The following is a 25840-nucleotide window of genomic DNA, read 5'->3' as shown; positions in this document are numbered from 1 at the left end:
TTGAGAGTTTGCGTGGGCAGGGAGGGGAGCGAGGGAGGGGCGCAGCGGCCTCTCACCGCCCGGCCGGGAGCTGGGAGGGGTCTCGGCGGCGCTGCCCGCATCCCCTCCGCATCCTCCCCCGCATCCCCCCGCCGGCGGGCGGAGCGGGCGTGCGGTGGGGCCGGGGGGGGGGCTCGGGCGGGCCGGGCCGTGCCGGGCGGGCGGCGCCGGGGGGCGGCGGGGGCGGGCGCTCTCCCCGCCGCCAGTCGTACGGTCCGGGGGAGGCCCTTGGCGGCGGCGGGGGCGGCGCGGCCGCGGCGAGCCCGGCGGGGAGCGGAGCGGGGAGCGGGGCCGAGCTCCGGCGGGCCGATGGCGTTCAGCGCCTGGCAGATCCTCTCGCCGGTGCAGTGGGCCCGGTGGACCTGGTCGGCGGTGCGGGGCGGGGGCGGCCCCGAAGGGGGGGACGGCGGGGCGGCGGCGGCGGCGGAGGAAGACTCGCCGGCTCTCGGCTTCAGGCAAGTGACCGCATCCCCTGCCCCCCCCCCCCCCCCGGCCGCCGTCCCACGGACGCGGGGACGGCCACGCATGCCGGCTGTCCCCCCCCTTCGCTGCCCGCTCGCTGCCCGCTCGCTGCCCGCCGTCAGCTTGGCTGCCCGGGGGGGTCCGCGGCCGCGGGACCTGGCGGGGGGAGGGGGGTTCGGCCGAGCCCCTCGGTGGCCGGAGCCCGGCGGAGCTGGGCGCTGCTCCCCCATGGGAAGATGCCGGGGGGGGGGGGCGGCAGGGCTCGGTTCCCACGCTGGCTCCGCCGCTGCCCTCCGGAGCCGCGGGGGGAGACGGCGGCGGGGCCGGGGTGTCCTTGGAGGTGCGTGGTGGGCGCTCCGCCAGCCTGGGAAGGACCTGGCAGAAGCATCCCCGGAGGCTCGGCCGAGAGGAGGGTCGGGGGCGCGCAGGGGGGACGCTCACGATGTTGTTTCACCTGCTCTCCCTTTTCCGTTTGCTAGCGTGTCCCGCTGGACAGGAGCGAGCGGCCGCCCCAGGATGCCCACGGCCGGCCGGCCGGCCCGGGAGCCGGTCTGGCTGGATGTGTGGGCAGCGTGGAGGATTTCAGAGCTAGCCTTGAAAGTGGTAATTCCTCACTCTTTTCCCCCCCCTCGGCAGCTCGGACTCCGAAGGTAATTTTGAGACCCCTGAAGCAGAAACGCCGACCTGCTCGCCGGTAAAGGAGTTCTGCGAGCCACCGCCACCGGGATCGCCGGAGCCTGAGGCCAGGACCCAAGGTAAAGAGCCAGTGTGCACCTTCTGCTTTTCGGTTCTCTGCTCCGGATGCGGAAAATCAGGGTGGGGTCAAGGAGGAGAAGTCGCTTGTTTTGAATAATGCCTGCCACATTTTTTGTGGTTAATGGCCTGGATGGTTCAAATGCCAGGACTCAGGGCTGTGCGCTGCGCTAAAGGCTGTTCTCTCGCTTTAGTGAATCGATTTGGAGGGAGGGGGCTGCTCTGCAGGCTCAGAAGAGTCAGTTTGCCTTCCTTGGCTCGTGCCTATGCAAGCGCAAAATTGTCCTTGCGCTGTTTTGCAACCACCGGTTGCAGCCTCCTGCTGTCCCCGAGCCCGGACGCGGGTTTGGGAGCTGCCCAGGGATGCAGAGGCTGCAGCCAGGATGGCTGTGATGGATGGATTGATGGAGAGGAACCGAGATGCCGTTGAATCATTTTGTCAGTTCAGCTGCCCTCTGCCACTTCCCTCGCAGACCGCGCGGGGCTCGGGGCTGCCTCCCGTCGGTGCCTGCTGTGGAGAGGGCTGATGGCTGGTGGGAGCTGCCCCACACGTGCCCCGTGTGCCGCTCGTCCTTGGCTCTTGCGCAGGAGCTGGCGTGGTGCTGGGTTTGTGTCCTCCCCGGAGCAGGCAGTGCTGGAGGTTTCATTGCAGGGTCTCTTTTCCCCAGAGTCAGCAGTCAGGTGTCTTTGCTGTGTAGCTGTTGTTAAAGATGCAAAAGCTCAATGCCGCTAAACCCCATTTCCGGAGAAATTGCGAGGGATCCGCTGAAAACGCAGGGGGTTTCCTTTGCTGGCAGGGTCCCGCGCTGTTGCTGGTTTGTCCTTGCGTCTCACACCAGCTGCTGCTCCTCTGAGCGCGGCTCCCCGTTAACCCTTGGCCTTTTGGGGACCAGCTCCCCCCTGTCGTCGTACCCCCCTCTCCAGGGGCAATCCCGGTTGGTGTCTGTGGCTGAGCTTGGTGTTTATGTCTGGTTTTGTGCTGCCAGGAGGAGGCTTTGAAGCCCCGGCACCCCTGCAGCAACCGCTGGAGGTTATCAGGGCAGGGGCAGGGGGGAGACCTCCCCTTTCATCTGCTCTGGGCAGAGCGGGGGACTGGGCAGTGTCAGGACGTCTGTGCGTCCCTGGGGCTGTCGGATGGAGGGCAGCACGGGGGGCCTGGGAAGACCATCCTGAGCATCCTTTGCCTCCTCTTGCCCGACTGCCGGTCGCTGCTGCAGGGCCCCCGCTGTGGGACTTGCAATATTGTGCTTTTCTTTGCCTGTCGGTACTTGAAGGGGACCTACAGAAAAGACAGGGACAAACTTTTTAGCAGGACCTGTTGTGATAGGACAAGGGGTAATGGCTTTAAACTAAAAGAGGGGACACTTAGACTAGATATAAGGAAGAATTTTTTTTACAATGAGGGTGGTGAGACACTGGCCCAGGTTGCCCAGAGCGGTGGGAGATGCCCCATCCCTGGAGGCATCCCAGGCCAGGCTGGACGGGGCTCTGCGAAACCCGGTCTAGTTGGAGATGTCCCTGCCCAGGGCAGGGGGTTGGACTGTGTGGCCTTTAACGGTCCCTTCAACCCAAACTATTCTATGATTCTTGAATGCTTGCAACGGCTTCCGATAATCACAGCTCTTGGAATAATCCTTCTCTTTTAAGAAGGGATGACAGAGGCATCTTTACTTTGGGGGATAATGTCTGGGGAGGGGGAGAGGGGAGGTAAAGGCTTTCCTAGCAGCTATGAGGATAACTTCTGCCACAGCTTCTGCTCAGGGAAGTGCATTGCCTCAGACTCCAGGGTGTCGCCGTCCCCAGATGCGCCTCTGCCCTGGCGTCCTGGGACGAGCGGTTCCTCGGGGCCAGCCTGGCACAGCAGCGAGGGACCCGGCTGCCCCGTGCACAAAGGTTCCAGTGTCACCGAGGGGGTGATCTCTGGCAAAAGCTGTTTTTCCGTGCTGGCTGGTGGAGAGCGGGATGTTGGAGACGGCAGGGCCAAAGTCGTGGTGCTGCTGTGCCCAGCTCCATCCCATCCCATCCCTGCCCTGCCCGCACCCAGCTCCATCCCTGCCCTGCCCGTGGCTCCGGCTGCGTCTCCTCGGAGTCTCTGAAATGGTGGAGGGAAGGGATTCCCTGGGTGCAGTGAGAGTTTGGGGTGTGCGGCAGGTGTCCTGGGGTGTTAAGTTGCCCCGCCTGAGGTTATCCCTACGTTAAGCCCCCATCTTCACGGTGCTGTTTTGCAGCAGCGTGTGCCCTTCCTCCCGGCTGCGGCCGCGGAGCCGCGGCAGTGCGCGCCACGGTGGCAGGCGATGCAGCGTAATGGCTGCGTGTCGGTGCCGGCGCTGCCCTGCGGTCCCAGGGGAAGCGCTGGTGCCGGCCGCGGCGGGGCCAGCGCACGACCAGCGGGACAAGCCCCAACCTGCCGGCGGGCTCGGGGGCAGGCAGAGCCCCCCGGGCTTGGAGGGGCCGGTGGGAGCGGACATTCTCCATCTCACAGCCGCAGTCTCACCCTTACTTGGGAATAAAGAGGGTTAGGAAACTCGTAAGACAGAAGCTGTGCCGTGCGCCCAGCTGAGAGGTGGCCTGGATGCGTTAAACCCTGTTATGGGGGACAAAAATCCAGCCGGCCCCCTTGCCCCGGGAAGGGGGCTGCGTCAGGCTTGGTGCCCGTTCGGGGTCACTCAGAACAGTTTCCCTCTTGGTGTCTGGGGCGGTGGAGGCTCTGATCCTCTCCCAGTCTTGCTGAAGTTGTCCTCCGTCGTCTGCCAGAAGGAGATATTCTCTGCAAGGAAATGAGCCGAAGCAGCAAACATGGAGCCGCCAGTGATGGGAGCCGGCTCGTCGGCTTTTACTTCTGTTACCCTGACGCCGGGCACGTGTTTTCCGGTGCCGTTAGCGGCAGCATCGTTAGCCGGTATGCTAATTCTTAACAGAATAGATTTAAAAATAGATCAACGTCTGTTAAACAAAAGCGGAAAGCCGAAAGAGGAAAGAACTCGTCAGCTGCGTGAGCCTGAGCTGAATGCACCGGCCAGATATCCTGCGCGCGCCGGGGAAGGGAGGGTGCGCGCTCGGGCTGAGCACGGAGCCCGGGCCCCTGCGAGGGCTGCGGAGAGCGGAGGGGTTGTTCCAGGCGCTTGGCATTCCGGGCGGCGCGGAGGATCGCTGCTGCTTCGCTCGGTTGCTGTACGTGGGATGAAAAGGGCGCCGGGAGCCTTTGCATCGCGGCGCTGCTGCCGCTGCCAAGTCTTCCTGATTCATTGCGGGGAGCGAGGGATGGCACGCAGGAGAGCTGTTTAGTAAGTCGGTGTTTGTGTTTAATTTCAGCCCGAGGAAGACAAGCCTAATGATTAAAATGCACATGCACAGAGTGCCTATTACTGCGGTGCCAGACTGTCCTTTCTGTACGCTTCTCTTTAGGGAATAAAGAAAACATCTCCGTTTCCACGTTGTAGTATCCCCTCCATGTACACTGGCCGGCCCAGAAGCAGGTTCGCACTCTGTGCACGGCCGGTGCAGCTCCTCTTTTGGGGGATCTGGAGTGGCTGTGCTTGGGTTTGGGATGGATCCTGGAGTCACCGAGCACTTGCTGGCGGTGCCTGTTTTCGTGCTGGGGCTAAAAGGTCCCCACCCGCTGGGCACAGCGCCAGAGGTGAGACGGGAGGGCTGGGGGTCACCTTTTCGGGATGCTGCTGAAGGCAGCGCCTGGGATGCCCGCAAGAAGAGCGGGTCCGAGGGGGACGCCTGGTCCGAGGGGGATGGCTGGTGCGGTGGGCCAGCGTGTGTGGCAGCGTGGCTACCAGGCTGCCTTCTCCTGGAGTCCTGTGGGGCGTTTGGCACGGTTTGGGCCCCAAAGGATGGCCAGGGCAGCTGGGCCGGGGAGGTGCTGGCTGTTTCCCTGGCAGGAGACGTGAGCGGAGGGAGCGTGTGCCGAGCTGGCGCGGCGGCTCTCCGGCGTGACTGCATGGGGGTGGCGGGGAGCCGGGCTCGCTTTGGGATGTAAACGCAGGCGGGGGCTGTGGAGGAACAGGGAGAGCCGCACGCAGGTCGGCGGGGCTGGGAACAGGCAGGGCTGTACTGAGGGTATCGCGATGCTCGGGGCGGCGGGGGCCGGGGTGCGGATCCGGGCACTTCCCGAGCCCCCGGAGGTTCTTCGGGTCACTGGTTTCTGCATCCTGTGTAATTGTTCCCGCAGGAACGCGCGCTCCGGTCGCTTGGCAGCTCATGGGAGGCTGCGTTGGAGGCAGAGGAAATGCGGAGGGGGAGGAACCGCTGGGGCCAGGGGTGGCGTGGGGCCAGGCTGTCCCCCCCAGACCTTGCTGGGCAGGGGGACCCGTGTGGGCTGGGTTTGCCGGGATGCCGTCACCTTCGGGACTGCTTTGCCAGAGGGGCGGGGGCCGGCTCTCCATCTCTACGAGGGATGGTGCCCTGGGAGCCCCCCCGGTCCCAGCAGGTCCCTGCGGCCGTGGCTCTGCCCCACAAACCATCGCGCTCTTCATCCTGGCAGCGCTCTCCGGAGAATTAATTGACCTCGCAGCTTTGCCTGCCTTTGTCCCCTGTATGGAGCGACCTCAGTGCCAACACGAGCCCGTCCCAGGGTGGCCTCGGCCCCCGAGGCTGTGGTCCCCCGGGGAGGCGAATAGCTCATCCCTCGTAGGGCTGGAGAGCCAGCCCCTGCCCCTCCTGTAAAGCAGTCCCGAAGGTGACGGCATCCCGGCAAACCCGGGGCTCGAAAGTCAGGACTGTGGGGCATTGCGTGCGCGCTCGGGCAGGGCGGGGACGGGGTTCTCGCGGTGGAGGTGGGCAGGCTCCTCGCCACCCCCTCAGCTCTCATTCCTGCCTCGGTTCCCCGGGGCTGTCGCTCAGCCGCAGCGCCGAGCGTGGCTGTTGGCGCGCACGAGTGATTAATACCTGTCTGGTAGCCAGAGAAGGGGGAAAAAAACCAACCCCAGAGCCTGCAGGAGGGATGGCCCTACTTCAGAAGATTGCCAAAATCGCTGGCGAGCTCCTGAGCGTTCCTTCACCCACGCCTGCCGTCTCCCAGTATATTCCAGTTCCTCAGCCTCTCGGACTGGCTGTGCTGGAGGCAGGGGGGAGCGGAGCTGTCTCGGGGGCAGAGAATGAGTGAATCGCAAAATTGGAAGGCCTGGGCAGGTGGTTGGAGCTGTTGTGCAGAAATGGTGGTTCTGAGCGATGGTCACACGCACCGTCCCGTCTCCTCTCCCTGCCCTGCAGACATCCCCGGCGAGGAGAGGTGGTTTGCGTGCCGACGGCTTGTTATTCCAGAAGTAATTACTCATTGCTTGGGTTAGAAACCAGGATGGGCTTATGTCTGTGAGAACGGCGGCTGCAAAACCTTCCAGTGGGAACGTAAAATGCATTTAAAAGATGCCTTTCGCCCTGACTTTGAAGTCTGTTCTTCTATTCAGGGCTGTCTCGGTGAGGTTTAAAGCATCTGAGCAAGACAGCAAGTGTAATAAAGTTTTCTTTGGGGTCTGTTAAAGAGGTTTTCCTGGTTCCTAATGATGGAAGGGCCTGGCAGGCGCTGCCTCGGAGTGTTTGCTGGCTGCACTCCAAGTACGTATCCACTGGATTTGTGTTTACTGATGCGTTTTCTGGGGCAACAAGGCAATGTCTGCTTGGAGGGAGCTTTTTTTGCAGTCGGAGGGAGCTTTTTTTTGCAGTCTCAGGGAGCACACAGCCCCTCATGATTCACTTCCATGGCTTTTAGCGTCCTGGAGATCAATTATGCAAACCACGAGCCATCAGCTGAGTCAGGGTTACTGGCTGGGTGTCCTGGATTAGCCCAGGGACCAGATATTTGCCTGATTCACTTTCCTTCTCCTGCCAGCCTGTGACTCGCTCGGTCACCAGCGAACGTGAGCTGGTTGCAAACAGGAGCAGCCTTTCCAGGGAGACGCGCTCGGGGCTGTGGGAGCTTGTCGTCGGCATCCCCTGGCCAACGGGGGACGACTCCCCCCGCGGCTGCCACCCGTGTGCCAGTGGGAGGGGGACAGGCAGGTTTCCCAGGCATAAGCATCACCCGTGCCGCTGCTCCCAGACAGCTTTTCAAACCAGTCGAGTCCTTGGGCGAGCACTGGTTTGGTCATGCCCGGGCTGTGTGTCCCCAGAAAGGTGCCAGCGAGAGCTGCGGGTCCTGCGTGCTCCCTGGTGGGTGCTGAGCACCCCGAGCATCCCGTTCTGCCTTATCCCCGGAGTCTGTGCAGTGGTCCCTGGTGGAGATGCAGGGGAAGAGGTGTGGATGTGACACCGGGTGTTTTCTCTTGTGCCTTCGCCTGCCCGTGCTGCGGTCCTGGCTCTGGGTGCTCGTGGGTGTAGCTTTCAGGGTGCCTCGGTACATAAGGAGCTTCCCCATCCCCTGACAGAAAAGAAAAGATTAAACAGTAAAAGGATTTAGGGGAAGGGATTGGAGTAATAGTGATTAAGTCATGGATCAGGATTTGTGATTAAGAAACTCTGACAGCGGCGTGGCGAGCCCGGCATAAACGCACAGGTGGGATTTCTGCAGAGAGGGGGCAGGCAGGATGGAAACTGCGGTGCTGAGCGGCGCGGCTGCTCCGGCAGGCCCTTCCCTGCGGGATTGCCGCTCTCCGGGGGTCTCACTGCTCTGCTGTGCCCCCCTTCCCTCCTGGTGTGGGCGAGGACTGTCCGTACCGCGTGGCATCCCTGCGTCGGGCCCCCGTCTCTCTCGCAGGAGAGCAGGGGGCTGTCAAACCCGCTCCCGCACTCGGGGTGCGGTGGCCAAATCCTGGGGAGCATTTTGCATTGGACACCTTCCCTCTGCCTGGGGCACATCCCGCTCCGCAGCCCCGGCACCAGCCACATGCGGCCGGCGGAGCCCCAAATCCCCTCCGCAGCCTGTTACGTCCGTATTCATTAAGCGCAGCATCCCCTTCCCATTCGCCCCAGGACCTGCTTAATCTCGTTCCGTGGTGGTTTCTCATGCCATGGTTCCCCAAATTCCTCTTGGTAACCTTTAACTCTCCGCCCAGGTGAGCAGTGACTCCTTGGCACTGCTGTTCCCACTCGGATGCGAGTATTTCTGCCCTGGGAGCAGCCGCCCCGCGGTCGGTCCCGGCGGGGTCTGGCCCTCGGGAGCCTCCTCGCTGGGCTTTGCAGCCGCCTGGGTGGGAGCGAGTGGGGGGCGAGGAAAGGCACAAATGGAGATATTGGTGGGTCTGCTGCGCGGTGCGGAGAATGCCTCCCCACAGGGGCTCGCAATTTGTGTACGTTTTCTCCACTTCAAATCTTACAGACAGTGCTTGAAGCCGGGGTTACGCAGTGGTGCGGGCAGGTGGGGAGGCTGAGCTTTGGGTCGGTGCATCCCCCATAAAATCTGAGCCTGGAGCAGCTGTGAGCGGGGCGGAGGAGCCCCTCTGGTGGGGGGTGCACGGCAGGAGGGGGTTTAACTGGCTCCTTTTATCTTTTCAGAGCCCGGTGGCCATGGTGACCTGCTGGTAGGGGAAGCCGACCGGGACAGCTCGCCTGGGAAGCCCCCCAAAGATGAGGCTCAACCGGAGACCGGAGCCCCTAAAGCCAACTCGGATACTAAAGGGGAACCCGACCCCGCAGACGCGTCCCTGACGCAGTCGCCGGCCGGACCCCAGCCCCCGGCCGGACCCCAGCCCCCAGCCACGCTGGGAAGTGGGGCTGGCACTGGCTGCACCGCCGTGCCCGCTGCAGAGCCAGCCCCGGTGCCCCATGCCGGCAGAGCCGCCCGGGAGCGCGTCATGTCGGGAGAGGATGCGGCCGACGCCGGCACGGGGCTGGTGGAGCCGAGGGCTGGTGCTCTGGCCCGGGAGAGCTCGCCCAGCCGGGGCCAGCTCGGGAAGGAGAAACCCCCTTCGCTGGGGAGGAAGATGGAAGAAACCACAGAGGAGACCCCGCTGCCCCGAGCATCCTACCAGTTCGACCCCGAGCAGTACGACGAGAGTGTAAACCCCTTTGTGGCCGGGGGCTGCCGGCTGCAGAGCTCCCCCCCAGCAGCCCCACGCCACCTCTCCCAGCCCAGCGGCACCCCTGGGGACCTGGGCGGGGACTTGGCCCTGGAGCCCAAGGAGCAGGTCCCGAAACCTGAGGTCGATGGTACGGAGGGGAGGGAGAGCCCCGAGGCCAGGAGAGCTACGCCAAGGAAGGGCAGCAGGATCCCGGCCAGCAAGCTGACGCCGAAGAGACACCGAGAGTCCCCCAAGAAACCAGCCGAGGACGCGGAGAGGGGTCCCACGGAGCCGCCGCCTCCCCGGGGCTCCCCCCGGCTGGGTCCCGCGCTCTGGGACAGCCCAGGGCTCAACCCGCTGCAGCACTCGCCGACGCTCCCCAAGGGCTCTTACCAGTTTGACCCCAATAACTTTGACTCCGTGGATCCCTTCAAGCCCACCAAGACCCTCGCCAGCACCGCCCCCGACTCCTGCCCCGCCGCCGAGAACAGCCTCAACGAAATCCTCGAGTCCCAGACGCTGGAGGTGCAGGACGATCTCGCGAAAGGCAGAGACTCCCCACAGAAGCCCAAGTCGCGCCTGATAACGTGAGTGCCGGTGCGCGGCGGTGGCCGTGGCGATCCTGTCCCCGTGCCTCCCGAGCAGCACCGACGTGCACCTCGCCTTCCGCTGCTGCTTCCCCGGTGTTATCCGCCCCGGCTCCCGGTAGAGGGGCAGCTCCCCTCTCCCTGCCCCGGGCGGTCGGGAGAGGATGGGAGGAGAGGGACGGGTGTCCCGGAGCGGTGCCGGTGCCCCGGCTCGCAGGATCGCCCCGTGGAAATCCCCTCGTGGGGTCGAGGAGTGGGAGCAAACCTGTACCCGAGGCTCCGTTACTTGGAAGGCTTGCCCAGCCCACGCCGGGGTTCGGGGTGTTCTGGCGCTGGTGGATCAGATGCTGCCGGGACGTTTGTGAGCTGCCGCTGAATCTCCTTCTTTTACAGCAGGGGAGGAGAACGGGGGTCAAACAGGCACATCGTTTGTTGCTTGTGTCGCATCTGCACCGGCGGTAGGGAGCTGCTGGCCCTCGCTCCACTATTTAAGTGCATGTTTAGTTCCTGAACCGAGCAATTTAAAACCCCCGTGTAAATGCTGACGTTTCACAGTGCCTCTTGGGAACGCAGACGGCGTTACCCTCCTCTGGGAAGAGGTTTAATGGCTAAACCTTGCCATTTTCTTGGTGTTTCACCCGTTGTATCACAAACGTCCTCCGAGCTGTGCCTGGGCAGTGCCGAAGCCTCAGCCTGCGGAGGGGGAGCTGGGCTCTGCGGGGGCGAGGGCAGCGGAGCGGGCGCTGCACAGGGGAACCGTTGCCCAGCCAATTTTGGGTCCTCCCACTCTAACGTGTGATCGCGCTGAACACGGGCGATCGGAACCCCTTGCAGGGCTAAGCAGGACATCAGCCTAAAGGGGGAAATTTTAGGAGTTTGTGGCTGGTTTGGCAGCAAAACCGAAACAAGCCGTCACTCTGCTGACGTGCTCCAGTGGGAAAACGAGAGAGTGGGTTTCACAGGGAGAGTGGGTAACCTTAGTTTTGCTGCTAGTTTTATGTTGGATGGTTTTCTCTTGGCAATACGTTGCAGAGGGTCAATACGGATTTTTTTTAAGAGTCGGCGTTCCCATGCGTGACCATGGGTGAGCCGGAGCGGGCGGTGAGGGGGATTTCCAGGCTCCCTCCCCGTCACTCGGAGCAGCACGGGATGCTCCGGGCACTCGCCTCCCCCGGCAGCGGGATTCGCGGTTGAATCTTCCCCCTGCCACAGCAAACAGCAAACGCAGAATCAGGGCATCTTTGATCCGTGTGTTCCTTCCAAAAAGACAGAGCTGGGCAACTCGCTGTGCTTCTCCAGATGAGAGTTAATATCCAGGTCTTTTCACACGCTCTTCTTCTCTCCATGTGTCTGTCTCTCTCCCTGTCCGTGCTTTGGTGCATCAGGACTACTGAACAAGTGAAATTTCTCTGTTTTCTGTTGTAAGTACTCTCTTCTGTATTTCTTTCTTCTTTTCCTTTGCTGTTTTTTTTGTCCTCTCTCTCTGGGTGTGTGCTGGCCCCGCTCCTCTCCATGGCATGCAGGCTCCTTCTTGCCCTCTTTGCTCTCTGCTGTCTGGTTTGTGTCCCGCACTTCTCGGGCCGGGTCCCCGCGGCAGCTCAGCTGGGAGAGGGAAAGGAGAGAGAGAGAGAAAGGAAAGGGAGAGGGAGAGGGAGAGGAGAGGGAGAGGAGGGGTGCAGCGTGCGCCTGCGCTTGCTCTCGCAGCATGCCGACCCGCAACGCCTCCTGATGACGCACAGGCACCCGAAACCCGTGTGTCGGCTGACGGAGGGGGAACAGGCTTCTGTGCAATCCAGGTCCCTGCAGAGATGGGTAGATTTTAGCCCCGAGGGTGAGGGTTCTGTCGAGGGCTGGGGTGGGAAGCATCAGCTGGGAGGCGAGGGAGTTGGGGTCTGTCACCTCTGGCTCTGGGATGTGTCGGTCTCAGGGGAGCTCTGCCCTCGCAGCCGGCTCCCAACAGGGCTCTCTCTGGACCCGTGGTGGGTGCCAGCGCTGCTCTGCCTGTGGCTGTCCCCTGAAGCATCCCTCCCGTGCCCGAAGCCGGGGCGGTGGAGCTGGTCCTGGAGGGGCTGGAAAGCACAGCGCTGGTAAAGCAGCCTTGGTCCGCTGGCCTGCGCTGCTGCGGCGCGGCCCCTCTGTCCCCCCGGCACGGGCAGCCCCGCGCTCCGACACCAGTGAAATATCGAGTGCCCCGTGCTGTGCCCCCCCGGGGGCCGCTGCCGCCCTGCGCTTCCATCCTCCGGGGAGGGCACGCGGGAAGGGCCGGTGTTACCCCCATTTAGTGTCCTGGCGATGCTCGGTGTCTCTTGCAGCTTGACAGCCCCCCCCGGGCTCTGCTCTCGTGCGAGGGGAGCCGGAGGGAGGAGCGTGCTGGGCTTTAGTTCCTGATCTTATGTCACCCCTCCCGATGCCCCCCTTCTCCGCTTAGTGCCGTATGCGTGGGCAGAACTAGAGCCGGGCTCCAGCACTGACATCTGTGCCTCGGCCGGGAGCTGATGTGCTGTTTTACAGCGCAGTGTTGAACAGTGGGGTCTGTCCGTGGCGGGGCCGACAGGGCGCTCCGTGCTGTGCCGCCTGCGCGTGGACCAGCTGGGAGCCCGCTGCGTGTCCCGGCCGCGGGGCAGAGCCGGCGCCGTCCGCCTTGGCTGCCTTCTCCCCGTATCCCCCTCCCCTTGAGCCACAGAGCTGTTCCCTTGGTGTCCTGGGGGGAGATCGATCCAGGAGCCCCGGCCCCAGAGGTGTCGGAGCAGAGGCGGGGTGAGGACACGGGGCGCTGCAGTTTGGCTGCTCCCATTAGGGCGTGATGGAGAAAAGCAGTCAAGAGCGGTTTTTCACGCTGACCCAGGTGTGCATGTGAGCGTGCAAATAAAATTCCCGTGTGCCGTGCCACGTTGCTCGTTGCGCTGCGCTGGTGCACGTGTGCCGTGGGACGGGGGGGCTGGAGCGAAGCAGGGCGGGGAGATTCTTTAGACCTTGGTACGGCTCATGGCAAACCTCGAGCCCTGCCCTGCAGGGACCGCCGAGTCTGGAGGTGGAGACCCCTCCCCACGTACCCATAGTGGGCTTCGCACCCCAGCTCAGTGAATATCTGTCGTCGGGGGGTTGGGACATGGCAGAGAGTGGGGGAAGATGCTGAACGTGGGGCGAGCGGGTGGTGAGACGCGGGAGGAGAGCTCGTGCTCTCCTTCACGTGCCAGGGACGAGTGCCGGGACGTGTGTCGTCTCACGGCTGAGCCCCTGGGTCCCCGCGGGCTTTGGTGACACGGACCCGGCGCTGCTGGGGCTGCCCCCCCGCTGCCCCTCCGCTGCCTGGTGCCGATGGATGGTGCCGCTGCCCGGTGTGTCAGGATGCGGCTGTGCCGGCAGCCCTGCGGCCGCGCTGCCGGCAGTGCGTTTCGGGGAGCGCAGGACACGGTCCCAGGGAGAGCTGCCTGGCTGGAGGGCGTCCAGCCATGGACCACCGGCAGGAACAACCTGAGCTGAGCCTCCTCCCCTCTGCGAGGCCCTTCCCCTTGGGACAGCCGTCGCGTCGGGCGGAGGGAGCATGCAAGGCGCAGCACGTCGTCCCGGTGCTCTCCTGCAAGCAGAGCAGAGCTCTCTAACGGTCTGACTGACGCGGGAGACACGTGGATGCTGCGGAGATGTCCCCGACAAACCTCCAGCTGCGGGGACAGGGCATGAGGCAGCCTGGAAATGGCACCTTCCTCCGGAAGATCACTGGGCGCTCAGACCTGGGGACGCTGTCGCGCTGGACGCACAGGGCGAGGGCGCAGCAAGGGAAATCTTTTGTTGCCGGCTCCTTTCTTTCTCTCGCCGTCAGCACCTCGGGGTCCTTTTTCCGATCCTTACCTTCGGCAGGAATAAACGCCTCAAAGACAAACCCGATGGCTGTGTAGTCGTGTGTTTTATTTGCTCGTTCCTCCTGTTCGTTCCAGAACTTGCCGTGCCTCGATATTTCCCTGGTGAGTGGGGTCGCTGGCTCGCGGCGGGTGCACTGCTGGGGCTGGGGCTGCCTCCCCCCGCTTGGGCTGTGTCGCACGCGCCCCCGCCTCCCCCCACAGCGCAGCCCCCGCCGGCCCCGGCCTCAGCCCCCCCTTCTCTCTCCCCCGCAGGAGCGGCTGCAAGGTGAAGCACTACGAGACGCAGTCCCTGGCCCTGGACGTTGGCGCTCAGGTAGGTGGGATCCCACCGGGAGCCGCCGGCTGGACGCGGGATGCTCGGAGGGCGGCGTGGGAAGCTCCGGGCTGGCGTCTGCCTGAGCAGCCCCTGGCCGAGGGGATGGTTCCCTGAAAGCGGCAGCTCCCGGCCACAGGGAGAACGTGTTGTGTTCTCCATGGGCGGTTCCTGGTGGGAAGGGATGGAGGAGAGCTGTGCTTGGTGCCCGCCCCGGGGTGAGCCTGTCCCTTGGAGGGGGGCTCCTGGCCAGTAAACCCTCTCTTTTCCACATGGTTCATTAGGGACCGCGTCTGCCCCATCTCAGCCCTTCTCCCCAGCGTGGGCCGGGGCAAAGCGCCGAGCTCCGTCGTTGGGTTAATGGATTTCGCCTGTTAATCACTTCTGTGCCCGGCACCATGTGTTTCCTTCTGCCGAAACCTGCCGAGGCACTGATGGGGAGCAGCTTGTCGGTGGCTGCCATGCTAAGCCTCCCGTGCTTTCCACGGACCATCCAGGCAGCCCGGTTGCCTGATCCCCGTGGATTAGCTCAGTCCTGCTTAACCGCATGCCTTGATCCTGCAGGATGAAGGAGCGTTGATCTCAGAAATCCCAGATATTGCAAATCGGGACGGACATGCCACTGATGAGGAGAAGCTGGCCTCCACCACCTCCGCGCAGAAACCGGCCGGGCTGGAGAAGAAGGGCGAGCCAGAAGATGACCTGGAGTACTTTGAGTGCTCCAACGTTCCCTTGCCGGCGGTGAAGCAGGGCACGGAGGCAGGTGAGGAACATCCCCGTGTCTCCGGCTCTGGAGATGCGCCGTGCGTGCACCCAGGCCGTCTCTACAACCTCTGGCAGGGAAGTGGTGCTACTGAGGCAACGCGGCTTCATCACCCTTTATTTACACTGACTGGGCAAGTTATAATGAAACCTCCACTTGCTTATCTGCGCTACTTGCGTTATGGAAAAATCACGGTACAGGCTGTCTTTAGACCCTCTCGGTGCAGGGCACTCCCCCCACGGCGCCGCGGGAGGAGGTGGCTCGGGTCCGTGATGCTCCCTGCCCGTGGCACATGCTGCCCCGCAGCCAGTGCCCTCCCAAAACCAGTGTCCACCAGCAAACTGAGCGATCAGCCGGGATGCTCCCGGTGTGTGCCTGGGCTGCAGGGACCCCTGGCCAAAGCCCCTGCCAGCAGCAGGGCTGCTGTGGCTGATGGAGATCTCCGTGGCGCTGCAGGAGACCCCCGCTAATGCTCCCGGTGGCATTTTGCTGTCAGTCTCTGATGTAATTAGCCTGTCTGACCAATCCATTAAAAAATAATTAAAAGCCAGGCAACATGACATTTAATCAATAGTGAAGTTATAGGTGCAAGCAGGAGAAATTACCGCGCGGAAGGTTTGCAGCTCTCCCCTGCGCGGGCACCATTAATCATCTCTCCTGAGAGCTGTGCGGAGCTGCAGGCTCCGGGAGAGGAAGACAGTCCTTTGTCTCTCGAGGGAGGGAAGATGTGATCGTCAGCGGCGAGGCTGGGAGGTTTTATTTATCGCTGCTCGTCTCGGAGGGCCAGGCAGGGGAGCGCAGGCTCGGTGCTGGCTGCGGGGACAGTGCTGTGACCCGGGCCAGGGATGAATGGGGGGAAACACTAGGAAATCAGCACCCCCAGGCATTACGTTGGCTCCTTCCTTTCCTAGCTGGGCTCTGGCAATGCTTTTTCTCTGTGCCCAGTTAACACCTGGGTAGCCGGTTGTGTCTGCAGCCGTTTGAGGGAGGTTCAGAAATGATCTCCCATGCTGTGGGAGGTGGCAGGGTGTCCCGCGCGCTGCAGACGGGAGGAGATGGCTTTTGTCTTCTCTCTGCTGCTGTTAAGAATAGCGGGGGCCGTGCGGCAGCTCCTTTTGCGGGGCGTCAGGCCCAGCTGGCGTGGGCTGAGGCTTCTGCTGTTTGGAGTGGCCCGAGCAGCTGGGCTTCACCCCGGGGACGTGTCCTGCCTGCGCCGGCCGGCACAGCGCAGAGTGTCCCGTGTCTCTCCGTTCCTCCTCCTCGGCCCCCCGCCGTCCCCAGCAATGGCTGGTGTGGGTGGCTGCGGGGACACGGGCACGGGGCTGAGCTGCCACCAGAGGGGAGTGTTGGTTTCCACTCGGGGAGTGCAGGAGGGCAGGGATGCGGGATGCATCCTCCCTGCGAGGGTGGAAGCCCGGGGACAGGGATGCGGGATGCATCCTCCCTGCGAGGGTGGAAGCCCGGGGACAGGGATGCATCCTTGCTGCAAGAGCTGGGGGCAGAGAAGCCTTTTGTGAGGGGAAGCTCAGGGGACGTAGAGACTCAGGGGTACCCCCTCTGCATCCCAGCAAGTCCGCATGTGCCACCAGGGTCTTCTTTCCAGGTAGCTAAGAGGTTGTATTCCCTTGTCTTTAGGTTTTGAAAAGGAGATCTCCAAGCAGACGGGAAAGGATGGGCCCGGCATCTTCCCTGTGAGTGCCTCTTGCTTCTTCCTCCTCCCTCGCCCGCAGGGATGCTCTGGGCGGTGGTGTGGTGCTGGGCAGCGGTGCGGGGTGGTGGTGCGGTGCTGGATGGTGGTGCAGGGTGGTTCTGTGGTGCTGGGCAGCGGTGCGGGGTGGTGGTGCGGTGCTGGGCGGCGGTGCCGGCATGGCGTGCGGCTCGTCAGGGCGGTGGGGCTGCGGGAGGGCTGATCCTCCTGCCCCGCGGAGCAGAGGGCTGGGGGGACGCTGCAGCAAACCTTGCTGCTAATCCCAGAAGTGCCACCAAAACCTCTCTGAAAGGAGTTTCTCTGGGAGCTGAGCCCATGCGGGGACTTGCTAAAACTCCCGGTGGTTTCCCAGCAGGCCAGAAGGGGCCGGGCAGAGGACGGCTCCCCCCGGGTGGGCGCTTTGTGGGTGGGATGGGGAGATGGTGGGGACGGAGCCGGGCTGTAGGAGCCAGGGCTGCGGCCGTGGGAGGGCAGCGAGAGCAAAGGCTGCATTTGGCGGTGGCTGAATGACAGTGGAAGGGCAGAGGAGATGACGGGGAAGGGACGAGCTGCAGGACAGGGCTGTGTCTCACGTGCAGGAGTCCAGGGCTGGCTCTGACGGCCGGTTGGTGCCTGTCGCTTCTACAAGGGAGCCTCAAACGCTGCTTTCGGGGAGGCAGCTGACAGCAGAGACGGTGGGATTAACGAAACCAGCCATGGCTCTGCAGCCACCAGTGACCCAGGTGCCCTGGCAGTGGCACATCTACATGGGGACACCCCCGATGTGCCCCGAGGAGCCACCGGCGCGGCCCCGAGACCCCTCCGCTGCAGGGGGGACCCTGTGCCAGCTTAGTCACCCCTGGCCAAAGCTGCTCGAGGTGGCAAGCAGATGACAATGAGATTAGCAACATCAGCAAAATTAGCTTCTCTGAGACAGATTTAACTACGCTAAGCCCCACAAGGACATTAGGCAAAGTGAACCTTTTGTTTGGTGCCGGGAGAGCGTGGGCAGACCCTGCTCCTGCAGACGAGCCGGGGTCATGCCAGGCCCCCGGCATGGGGGGTTTGCCGTGGGGCAGGCAGTGGGCAGAGGTGTGCCTGCTCGGGGGGGCTGCTGCCAAAACCACACGGGGCTGAACCTCCCCGGTGTGAGGCTGCCCAGACCCAAACCTGCGCCTGGGGGTGGCTCCTGCCACCGGCCATCGCTTGCCCACTGCCACGAGCTGCAGTGAGAGCCCCTGAAGGGCTCGGTTGTGCATAAACCTGGGCTGCAGTTAAAGCGCAGGGGAGGGGAAGGGGGGGGAGAAGTGCTTTAGTGCTCTCGTTTCCAAAACACAGCAAAAGCAGATGCCTCCTCCGAAGCACTTCTCTATTTATGGCCTGGCAGCCGGTTCCCAAGGAGATGGCTGCTCGGGGCTGTCACTGGGGCTGGGATGATAAAAGGAGGAACAGGCGGTGGCGTAAGCCTGAGTTTGAAGGAATGCTTTTCTGGAGGCCTTTCAGGCTGCAGGACCCCCCCCCGCGAGGGAAGGGATGGGGCCGGCATCCAGGCAGGATGAGCTCTCCCCCCCGGCTTGGTCCCCCCAGTCTGCAGCACTGGTGGGAAGGAGCTGGGCTCTGGGGGGAGAAGGCAGTGAGCTGGGGGGGTACCATCACCTCGTGCCTTGCCAGAGCAGCCGTCATGGAGACGGGAGGGTGCCAGGAGCCCTGTGTGAGAGTCTCCCATTCCGGAGTGCTCCCGGAGAGCTGGGCACAGTGGGATGAGAGGGGCTGTCCCGCCGCGGGGGGAGCAGGAGCAGCCTCAGAGCTGGCTTGGCCGGACCCTGCCCTGCAGGGGGGTGCAGCCTGCTCCCCCCCCAGCTCCTGCGTGTGTTTGGGGCCACCAGCGAGGGCCGGCAAACGTCCCTGCAGCTGCTGGCAGCAATTGGGATGCGCCGGCTGCAGCGACATCCCCACCTGACCGGGGGGTGATGGAGGCAGGCAACCCCGGGCCCTGGCAGACCCCCGTTGTGTGGCTCTCACTCAGCAAAGATCCTCCAGGCTGGAGACAGTTGAAAACCAGCCGCGGGGAAAGTGAAGGGATGTCAGGAGCGAGCACGTCTCTGCCCTGAGCTGGGTCTCCTCCTTCTGAAACGGGCTCCTGCTCCCTCTCCCCTTTGGGATGCTGCTTCCCTGGGGCAGCCCGGGGGTGTCCTCCGGCTGCCGGCAGAGAGCGGGCAGAAAGTGCACGGAAAACCCCATCTGGGTTCTGCTGGGCGCCCGATACCGGGCTCTGAGCTGTCAGGGCGTGCAGGTGGGGAGGTTCAGTGCCCGCGCTGAGGCTGATAAAATGGGGGAGAACATGCCAAACAGGAGAAGCGGGGTGAAAAGACGCCCCACACAGCATCCCGGCTGGGTGATTCCCCCCAGGGCAATCCGGGGCTGTGCTCCATGGACAAGCCCCCCACGGCTGTCACCGGCGTGAGCAGGAGCGAGAGTCCCCTGGACGGCATCTGCCTCAGTGAATGCGAGAAGACGGCCGTGCTTACGCTCATCAGAGAGGAGGTAACGGCCGGGCACCCTGTCCTCCCCCCGGGGCTGCCCCTCGCCGCACCCCATCCTGGCTGCTGCCACCGCGGGGGGAGCGGGGGCAGCTCTGCTCTGCCGGGGGGGCTGATCCCCTGCGCGTCGCAGCAAGGGAGACCGCCCGGAGCGCGTCCCAAGGGTCCTGTCTTTGCCACAACCTAGATAATCACAAAGGAGATCGAAGCCAACGCGTGGAAGAAGAAGTATGAAGAGAGCCGCCAGGAGGTCCTGGAGATGAGGTAAAAGCCTTCTCCTGCCCGGCGCGGTGCTGGGCTCTGCGCGCTCCCCCGTGGGGGTGGGTACGCGGGGCCGTAATGGGATGATACGGCTCGGCACCATCAGTGACATGTTGGGAGACACGCGCTCTTTGTGCTTGTGCTGTGTTGAGGCCGCCGGTCTCTTTGTGGCAGGAATAAAATCCCATTAGCTGCGCTGGCCGGGGGGTGCTGGGGTAGAGCAGCTCCCGCGGGCGTTGCGCTGCAGACCCGCTGCTGCTCCGGCTGCCGTGTGCCCTGGGGAAGGGGCAGCAGAGCTGTCGGTGCCCCTCTGCGAGAAACGGCTGCCTCTTACCTGCTTTTTTTAATCTTTTCCTGCTAGGAAAATCGTGGCTGAGTATGAGAAGACCATTGCGCAGATGATAGGTAAGGTGCCGTCGCCTGGCCGGGCGTGCGGGGCAGGAGCTGGCTGTCACAGCCCTCCCCGCTCAGTCCCCGTGTCCCTGCCGTTTCTGCTCCATCACAGAGGATGAGCAGAGGACAAACATGACGTCTCAGAAGAACCTGCAGCAGCTCACGATGGAAAAGGACCAGGCTCTGGCAGACCTAAACTCGGTGGAGAGGTCCCTGTCGGATCTCTTCAGGAGATATGAAAACCTGAAGGGCGTCCTAGAAGGCTTTAAGAAGGTCCTTACCTTGGTTTCCTCTTTCTCCCTGCAGAGTCCCCAGGCCGTTGTCCCCAGGTTGTCCCGTGCTGCAGCCCCGTGGCTCTCCCGTCCCACGCGGTGCTGCTTCACGTGCCCCGGCCCTGCTCGGAGGACTGCGGCACGCTGTCCTCTGCTCGTTTTTGGATAAACCAGCAAAGAGCCTTTCAAATGCCCCGGGAAGGCAGTGCGGGGACCTGGCTCTTCTCTGCGCTCTCCGCCAGCAGCGGGGCATCGTGTCCTGGGCAGAGCTGCAGCCCTGGGAAGAGCCTGTACCGGGGCAAAGCGCCCCGAGAACCCCTGCCTCCATCCACACACCGTTCCTCCGTGCTGCCAGGCTCCACAAGGGGCTCCAGCATCAGGGAGAAGCTGGTTCTATTTAAAGCCTTTCTCTTTTACGCTCGGAACAGGGTATTTCACCCCGTCAGAGAACCGTCTCCGTGCTCAGCCCCCGTGCAGATGGCTGTACTGGTTTTTTTTTTTCCAGAATGAAGAAGCTCTGAAGAAGTGTGCCCAAGATTACTTAACCCGCGTCAAGCAAGAGGAGCAGCGGTATCAGGCCCTGAAAATCCACGCAGAAGAAAAATTAGACAAGTAAGGTCATGCAGGAGGTCGTGCTGGGGGGCTCTTGGGGTGCTTCGGGACCTTGCAGGGCAGTGTCTGCATTTGGCTTCCCTGAGGTTGGAAATCAGGAGCTTATTGATGTGAAAAGCTGCCGTTTACAACCGCTGGCTCGAGTGACTGGCAACGGCTGTAAGTGAGGCGGCCCGAGTCCCTGAATGGAGTCTCTGATCTCTGCTTAGTTGGTTTTTTAATGGAGAAACTGAGGTTCACGGTCTGTTTACAGTCGCTTAACGAGTTCCCGCGTTTCAGGGGCTCGTGTTTGTGGTGTGCGAAGGGGTCGCTCAGTAGCTCACCCCCACGCGGCAGCCCCGAGAGGAGTGGGTGAGGAACTGGTCTGGCTTCGCTCTGAGAAAGCGGAGTTTCCAAATAGGAGTTTGGAGGAGCTGAATTAATCCAGTTTCACGCAGGTTTTCCATATGGGGAAACCACCTCTGAGGCACCAGGCAAGCAGGAGCCGGGTGCCGCCGCCTGGTCTGAGGTTGTGCCGCGGTGGTCCCACCTGCACCCCAAGGCGTGACCCGCGTCCCCTTGTCCCCAAACCCACCGCAGAGCCAACGAGGAGATCGCCCAGGTGCGCACCAAGGCCAAAGCAGAGAGCGCGGCGCTGCACGCTGGGCTGCGCAAGGAGCAGATGAAGGTGGAGTCCCTGGAGAGAGCCCTGCAGCAGAAGGTAACCCCCCGCCTTCCCCCCGCATCCCTGCCTCTGCCTTCCCCCCGCATCCCTGCCTTTCCTGCCCTGAGCATCCTGGTGGTGCTGGAGGTATCCTCCAGATTTTTGACGCAGAAAGTATTTTGGTTTTTTTGGGGGGTATTTTTTTGTTTGCTTGTTTTGTTCGTGTTTTGTGATGGTTTGGTTGTGTTAGGTGGGGTTTTTTGTTTAAGTGCACGACTGTGTCCCCTCTCAAGGAAGGAGGCACAAGCTCTGCCCGGGCGCAGGCACGGCTGCGTGTGGTGACGGGGCCGGTCCAGGGCTGGCAGGTGCTTGGCTGTTGTGGCTCATGGGCAGAGCTTGCCCACGTGCGCCCGCTCGCAGCCGAGCTCTGTGCAGCACCGGGGTCCGCCGGGGATGAGGAGGGGTGACCCCGGGGGGTCCCCACGGTGCCTGGACGATGCCCAGAGGGGCTGTCGCAGGGACAGGCGCAGGAGCCGGCTGCCCCTTCCCGCGCTGGCTCGGTGGCAGATGGGCCCGGGCGTTATCCCCCATCTGTGCCGCCGCGGGGGTCCTCAAGGGCTGCTTTTCTTCCAGAACCAGGAGATTGAGGAGCTGACCAAGATCTGCGACGAGCTGATAGCGAAGCTGGGGAAGACAGACTGAGCCTCGCCGCCCCTCGCCCTGCACTTGGCTGCTTTTCTCCTGACGCCGAGCACCTTGCCTTACCGCCCGGGGACCCCGACAGAGAAGCACACGCGTCCGGACGCCTGCTCCGCCTGGCTGCTGGTCCCCGCGCTGTCCCTGGGCAGAGCCGAGCCGGTCCCCGCGCTGTCCCCGGGCAGAGCCGGTCCCCACGCTCCCCCGTCTCTCCCCAGGGACTCTGGGATGGGTTCCCTGCGGCCGGGCTGGCTGTGCATGTCCCTCCTGCGGTCCACAGCGAGTGGCCACCACGCTGTCCCTCTGCACGGATGTCACCTCTCAGCTGGGAGGTGACACCCCGGGCTCTGTCCCCACCTCGGCTGGGCTGGGTTGGGTCTAGTTGTGCCCCTACACGCTCTGTCACTTATTGTCCTCACGTGTTCCTTTGCACAGGTCCTGCCCCGAGACGTGGGCGATGCAGGGGTTGGAGCCGCTGGCTCTTGCACTGGGGAAGGGGAGCTGGCACGTGGGTGCACGGCGAAGGGGCTCGGGGACCCCAGGCACCCGCCACAGGTGGTCTGGGGCCACCAGCATGAATGCCCTGGCTTAAGCAGCCTCCCAGTACATCAGCGGGTTTTGGAGCTGGTCCCAGGCTCTGGTACACGGGTGAAAGGCAGCACAGCGCATCCTCGTCCCTGGCCGTGCCAGCCTGGGAGGAAGGAAGCCCACGTCTCTGCATTCGTGCACTTTATTAGCATTTATGAGCACTCTGGCTCTCTGCTCACTTCTTCCCATCGGACACAGTCCTGCCACACGTCTCATTCCCCCAGGAGCACGGGTACGGCCACTTCACCAGTAGTAATTTAAGTCCCCTCAAAGGAGAGCCTGGCCGAGGGGAGGGCAGGAGGCTTCTGCTCCAAGAGGTGTTTCAGAAATGGGGAGATGTTGGTTCTGGGGAGCTGGGACCATCCGTCTGTCTTCCCTGTCCCTTCCCTGGCACCTCCTGAGGCTTGTTAACGCGTGGTTTCCAGTCTGCTTTACAATCTGCAAAGCCAAGGCTTGTGCTGCGGTTTCCCCACGCCGTGGGGAGGTCGGTTCCCCACCGTGGGTGCTGCAGGGGGAAGGACGCAAACCCAGAGCTGCTTCGCCCTTCACCGACTTCAGCCCTTTCCCCAGTCCCTGCAGAGCGGCAGGGCGGCGCGCAGCACTGCCCCGGCTCTTGTGCTGCTGTCAAAAACGCCCTCACAGCACTGGATATTGAGAGAAGCAAACAAAAGCCAGCCTTCACAGGCAAAGGCAGATCCAGGCAGCAGTAAAACACGCTTTGAAATCTGTCTGGATGCGGCCCAAAACCCAACTCTCCACGCAGGCTGCCTGCTCCGTCTCGGAGGTGTTTGCTTTTCTGGACATGCCAAGCTGCAGCAGGATTGCCGAGGTCGCCTTTGTGCTGTGCGGGGAAGCGGGGGGCTCTGGGGGGGGGGCACGGTGTGTTTAAATCCCCGTCTAGATCCCGTCCGTGCCCTGGTAACGCCGTTGCATGAGCCAGCCTTGCCTTGCTGCAGTGCGGGGCCGTATTTTCCTGGCTGCGGTGCCCTGGGCGCAGCGCTCGGTGTCCGGAGCAGTAACCAGTGCCGTGGGGATGCCGTGGGGCTGGGGCATGCCATGGGGTGCTGTGGGGCTGTGGGTGCTGCCCCTCGGGCAGAACCATCCCCTCCTGCAGAAGGCAGATGGACAGGATCGGGCAGCAGCTGCAGTGGTGGAGGATTCTCTACCGTTGCCCTGGAGGGGTAGTTGTAAAGCATCACGCAGGGGAAATACTCGCTGTTTGGACTGTTCCCTACCCAGCCTATCTAAGACTTTCAAAAACCTTTTTGCTGCTACCTTTTTGTAAAAGAACTGAGCTGTTTTCCTTCTATTTTCTAATTGCCTGTGTTGAGCATGCAGTGCAAACATCTGTTTAAATCAGAGCCATACACCTGATATATATTTTATTAGTTATATTATGTATAGAGAGAATTTATTATACAGTTAAGCAGACAAAGATGCCAGCAGCCTGCCCTGGCACGCAGAGTGCGGGCCCGTTCACCGTGCTCCCAGTTAGCCCAGTGAACGGGCTGGTGGCCATGCAGTGGGGAAGCCGGTGGCTGACAGCGCTCGGGGCTGCGTGCTGAATGCTCACCCCTTTGCACAGCTGACAGAAAGGAAAAAACTTTTTTCCCCTCGTTTTTTTCCTCTTTTCTTTCTCTGTCCTTCTCACGCGTCCCTCCAACGGGCTGGTGGATGGTAGAAAAGCCTCTGTCAGATGCTCTGTGGGGGCTGTTTCTTTTGGGGGAGTCGAAGTGCCAGCCCCAGCCTGCTGGAGCGTGACTCCCCTTCCCTCTGTTTCACCAGCCATTGGGTTTTGCACCGCTCTCCTCCTCCTCCTCCTCTTCTCGTGCGCATCCCGCTGCAGAGCAGCTTCCCCGCCTGGCTGAGGGACCCTTCCCGGGCCGGTGACAGCAGGGTGACCCCCGGAAGGTGCTGCCCCTTTGGACCTTCTGAGGGTCCGTGCAGTTAAATTAAACCCCTTGAGACCCGGGGGTTTCTGAGGGAGTTGGTTTTGGTTTTTTTCCTCTTTGCCAACTGTTCAGAAATGGGGGCGAGCAGGTGACCAGAGCAGCGTTGCACAAGCTCATTAAAAGTCGATTTGGGGCTCGTTTCTGGTTTTGCCCGGGTTTGCTGTGGTGCTGGTCGTGACAGTCGCGATGGCCCGGGTCCGGTGCCATGGAGCCGCAGCACCGGAGGCCGGTCTGGGCAGGGACCGGAGGTGACGGAGCCCCCAGCCCGGTGCCCTGCGCGGGGACACGCTGCCCCGCGGGGTGGCTTTGCAGGAGGTGTGTGCCCCACGCCGGCTGGGGGTCGCTACGTCCCACTTTGCCCCGAGGGATGGAAATCGGTTTCGGTGGCCGGCGGGGACGATGAGCCCTGCCTGGGCCAGGTTTGCTGTTCCAGGGCCAGCCGAGGAGCCCAGTGACCGGCTCGGGGCGGGGGCTGGCTGGGAGCCCACCGCAGCGCGTCCGAGGTCGGTTGGTCTCAGGGGTGTTGTTCTGGCCCCAGAGGAGGCAGAAAATTGCAGAAGTTTTGATTTCAGTGCTGACCCAGCCCGCGTTCGGCACGGCCCCGTGCCCCGGCAGCCCCCTCCCGGTGGCCGGGACGCGGAGAGGGGCTCCGTGGCAATACCCCGCGCTGGCAGCGTGTCCCCCCCGTCCCTGCTCCCTGCCCTCTCCTCTCCCGCCTCGCTGCCCCTCTCGCCCCAGCGCGGTGGCGTTCCTGTGCCTGTCAGCATGCACCTCCGGTCTGGGCAAAGAAGATTCCTAAGGAATGATTTATTAACTATAATATGGTTATAGTTACATATAAAAAAATATATATATGCTGGTTATAGTTATATATAATAGAAGGCGTGTGTTTGTAACTGTAAAGGGGCAGGACTGTTGGGTCCCGGCGGCAGCGGGAGGGGAGCGCAGCGGTTCCCCGCACGCCTCGCGACGCCGAGGGCACGCAAACGCCGCCGAGCCGCGGGACCAGTGCCGGGAAACTCCGCACATACCCCCGCGTCGGGATCGCAGCCTGGCTGTGTTTGCCCTCTTTTTTTTCTTTTTTTTTTTTTTTTTCCCTTGCAAGTAGAGTTTCAGTGTCCCTTTCTGCGAGCGGCGGGTGCCTGCCCCGGCGCCGCTGGTGTTGCTGTGCGCGAGTGTGCATTTGCCGGCAGATCTCTGTCTACAATGAAGTGCCAACGAGTAACCCCCCCCGACTGCAAATCGTCCCCCCCCAGAGGCAGGAACTTTCTCTGCATTGACTACTACCCCCATCGCGGTGTACCATGTATGTAACTGCCATCGCCATCAATTTTGTATGTACGATAATTTTCCCTTTTATATGTCAGGTAAATATTTGTAAGAGTTATACTCACACAAATGAGATTATTATAATGATTACTAATATATTTTTTTTTTCCATGTTTCATTGCCTGAATAAAAATTGTGTTTATCACT

General features: G+C 62.6%; 1 protein-coding gene across 2 annotated transcripts; it reads left to right on the top strand.

Moving 5' to 3' along the window:
• Window positions 1-331: 331 nt before the first annotated feature.
• TACC1 (transforming acidic coiled-coil containing protein 1) lies at window positions 332-25840 on the top strand. 2 transcript variants are annotated; one of them, XM_054180774.1, is made up of 13 exons: window positions 332-494; window positions 1138-1256; window positions 8692-9784; window positions 13897-13957; window positions 14522-14720; window positions 16356-16411; window positions 18817-18951; window positions 19135-19211; window positions 19570-19613; window positions 19714-19874; window positions 20379-20485; window positions 21065-21185; window positions 21762-25840. In XM_054180774.1, the coding sequence occupies exons 1-13, from the start codon at window positions 349-351 to the stop codon at window positions 21828-21830; spliced, it is 2388 nt and encodes a 795-aa protein (XP_054036749.1). In that variant the 5' UTR covers window positions 332-348; the 3' UTR covers window positions 21831-25840. The 2 variants fall into 2 exon arrangements, with proteins under 2 accessions (XP_054036749.1, XP_054036750.1); XM_054180775.1 differs by lacking the exons at window positions 1138-1256; window positions 8692-9784 and having other exon boundaries at window positions 334-494.

This window comes from Rissa tridactyla, chromosome 20 (assembly GCF_028500815.1).
Source record: "Rissa tridactyla isolate bRisTri1 chromosome 20, bRisTri1.patW.cur.20221130, whole genome shotgun sequence".
NCBI classification, from domain to species: Eukaryota; Metazoa; Chordata; class Aves; order Charadriiformes; family Laridae; genus Rissa; species Rissa tridactyla.
This window is presented reverse-complemented; position numbering and strand designations above follow the sequence as displayed.

Excerpts from the sequence above, each read along its gene's own strand:
- TACC1 (XM_054180774.1), top strand. The coding sequence starts at position 349 with ATGGCGTTCAGCGCCTGGCAGATCCTCTCGCCGGTGCAGTGGGCCCGG. Across the intron at positions 19,875-20,378 it reads TCCTAGAAGGCTTTAAGAAG|AATGAAGAAGCTCTGAAGAA; the intron begins GTCCTTACCTTG and ends TTTTTTTTCCAG. Across the intron at positions 20,486-21,064 it reads GCAGAAGAAAAATTAGACAA|AGCCAACGAGGAGATCGCCC; the intron begins GTAAGGTCATGC and ends AACCCACCGCAG.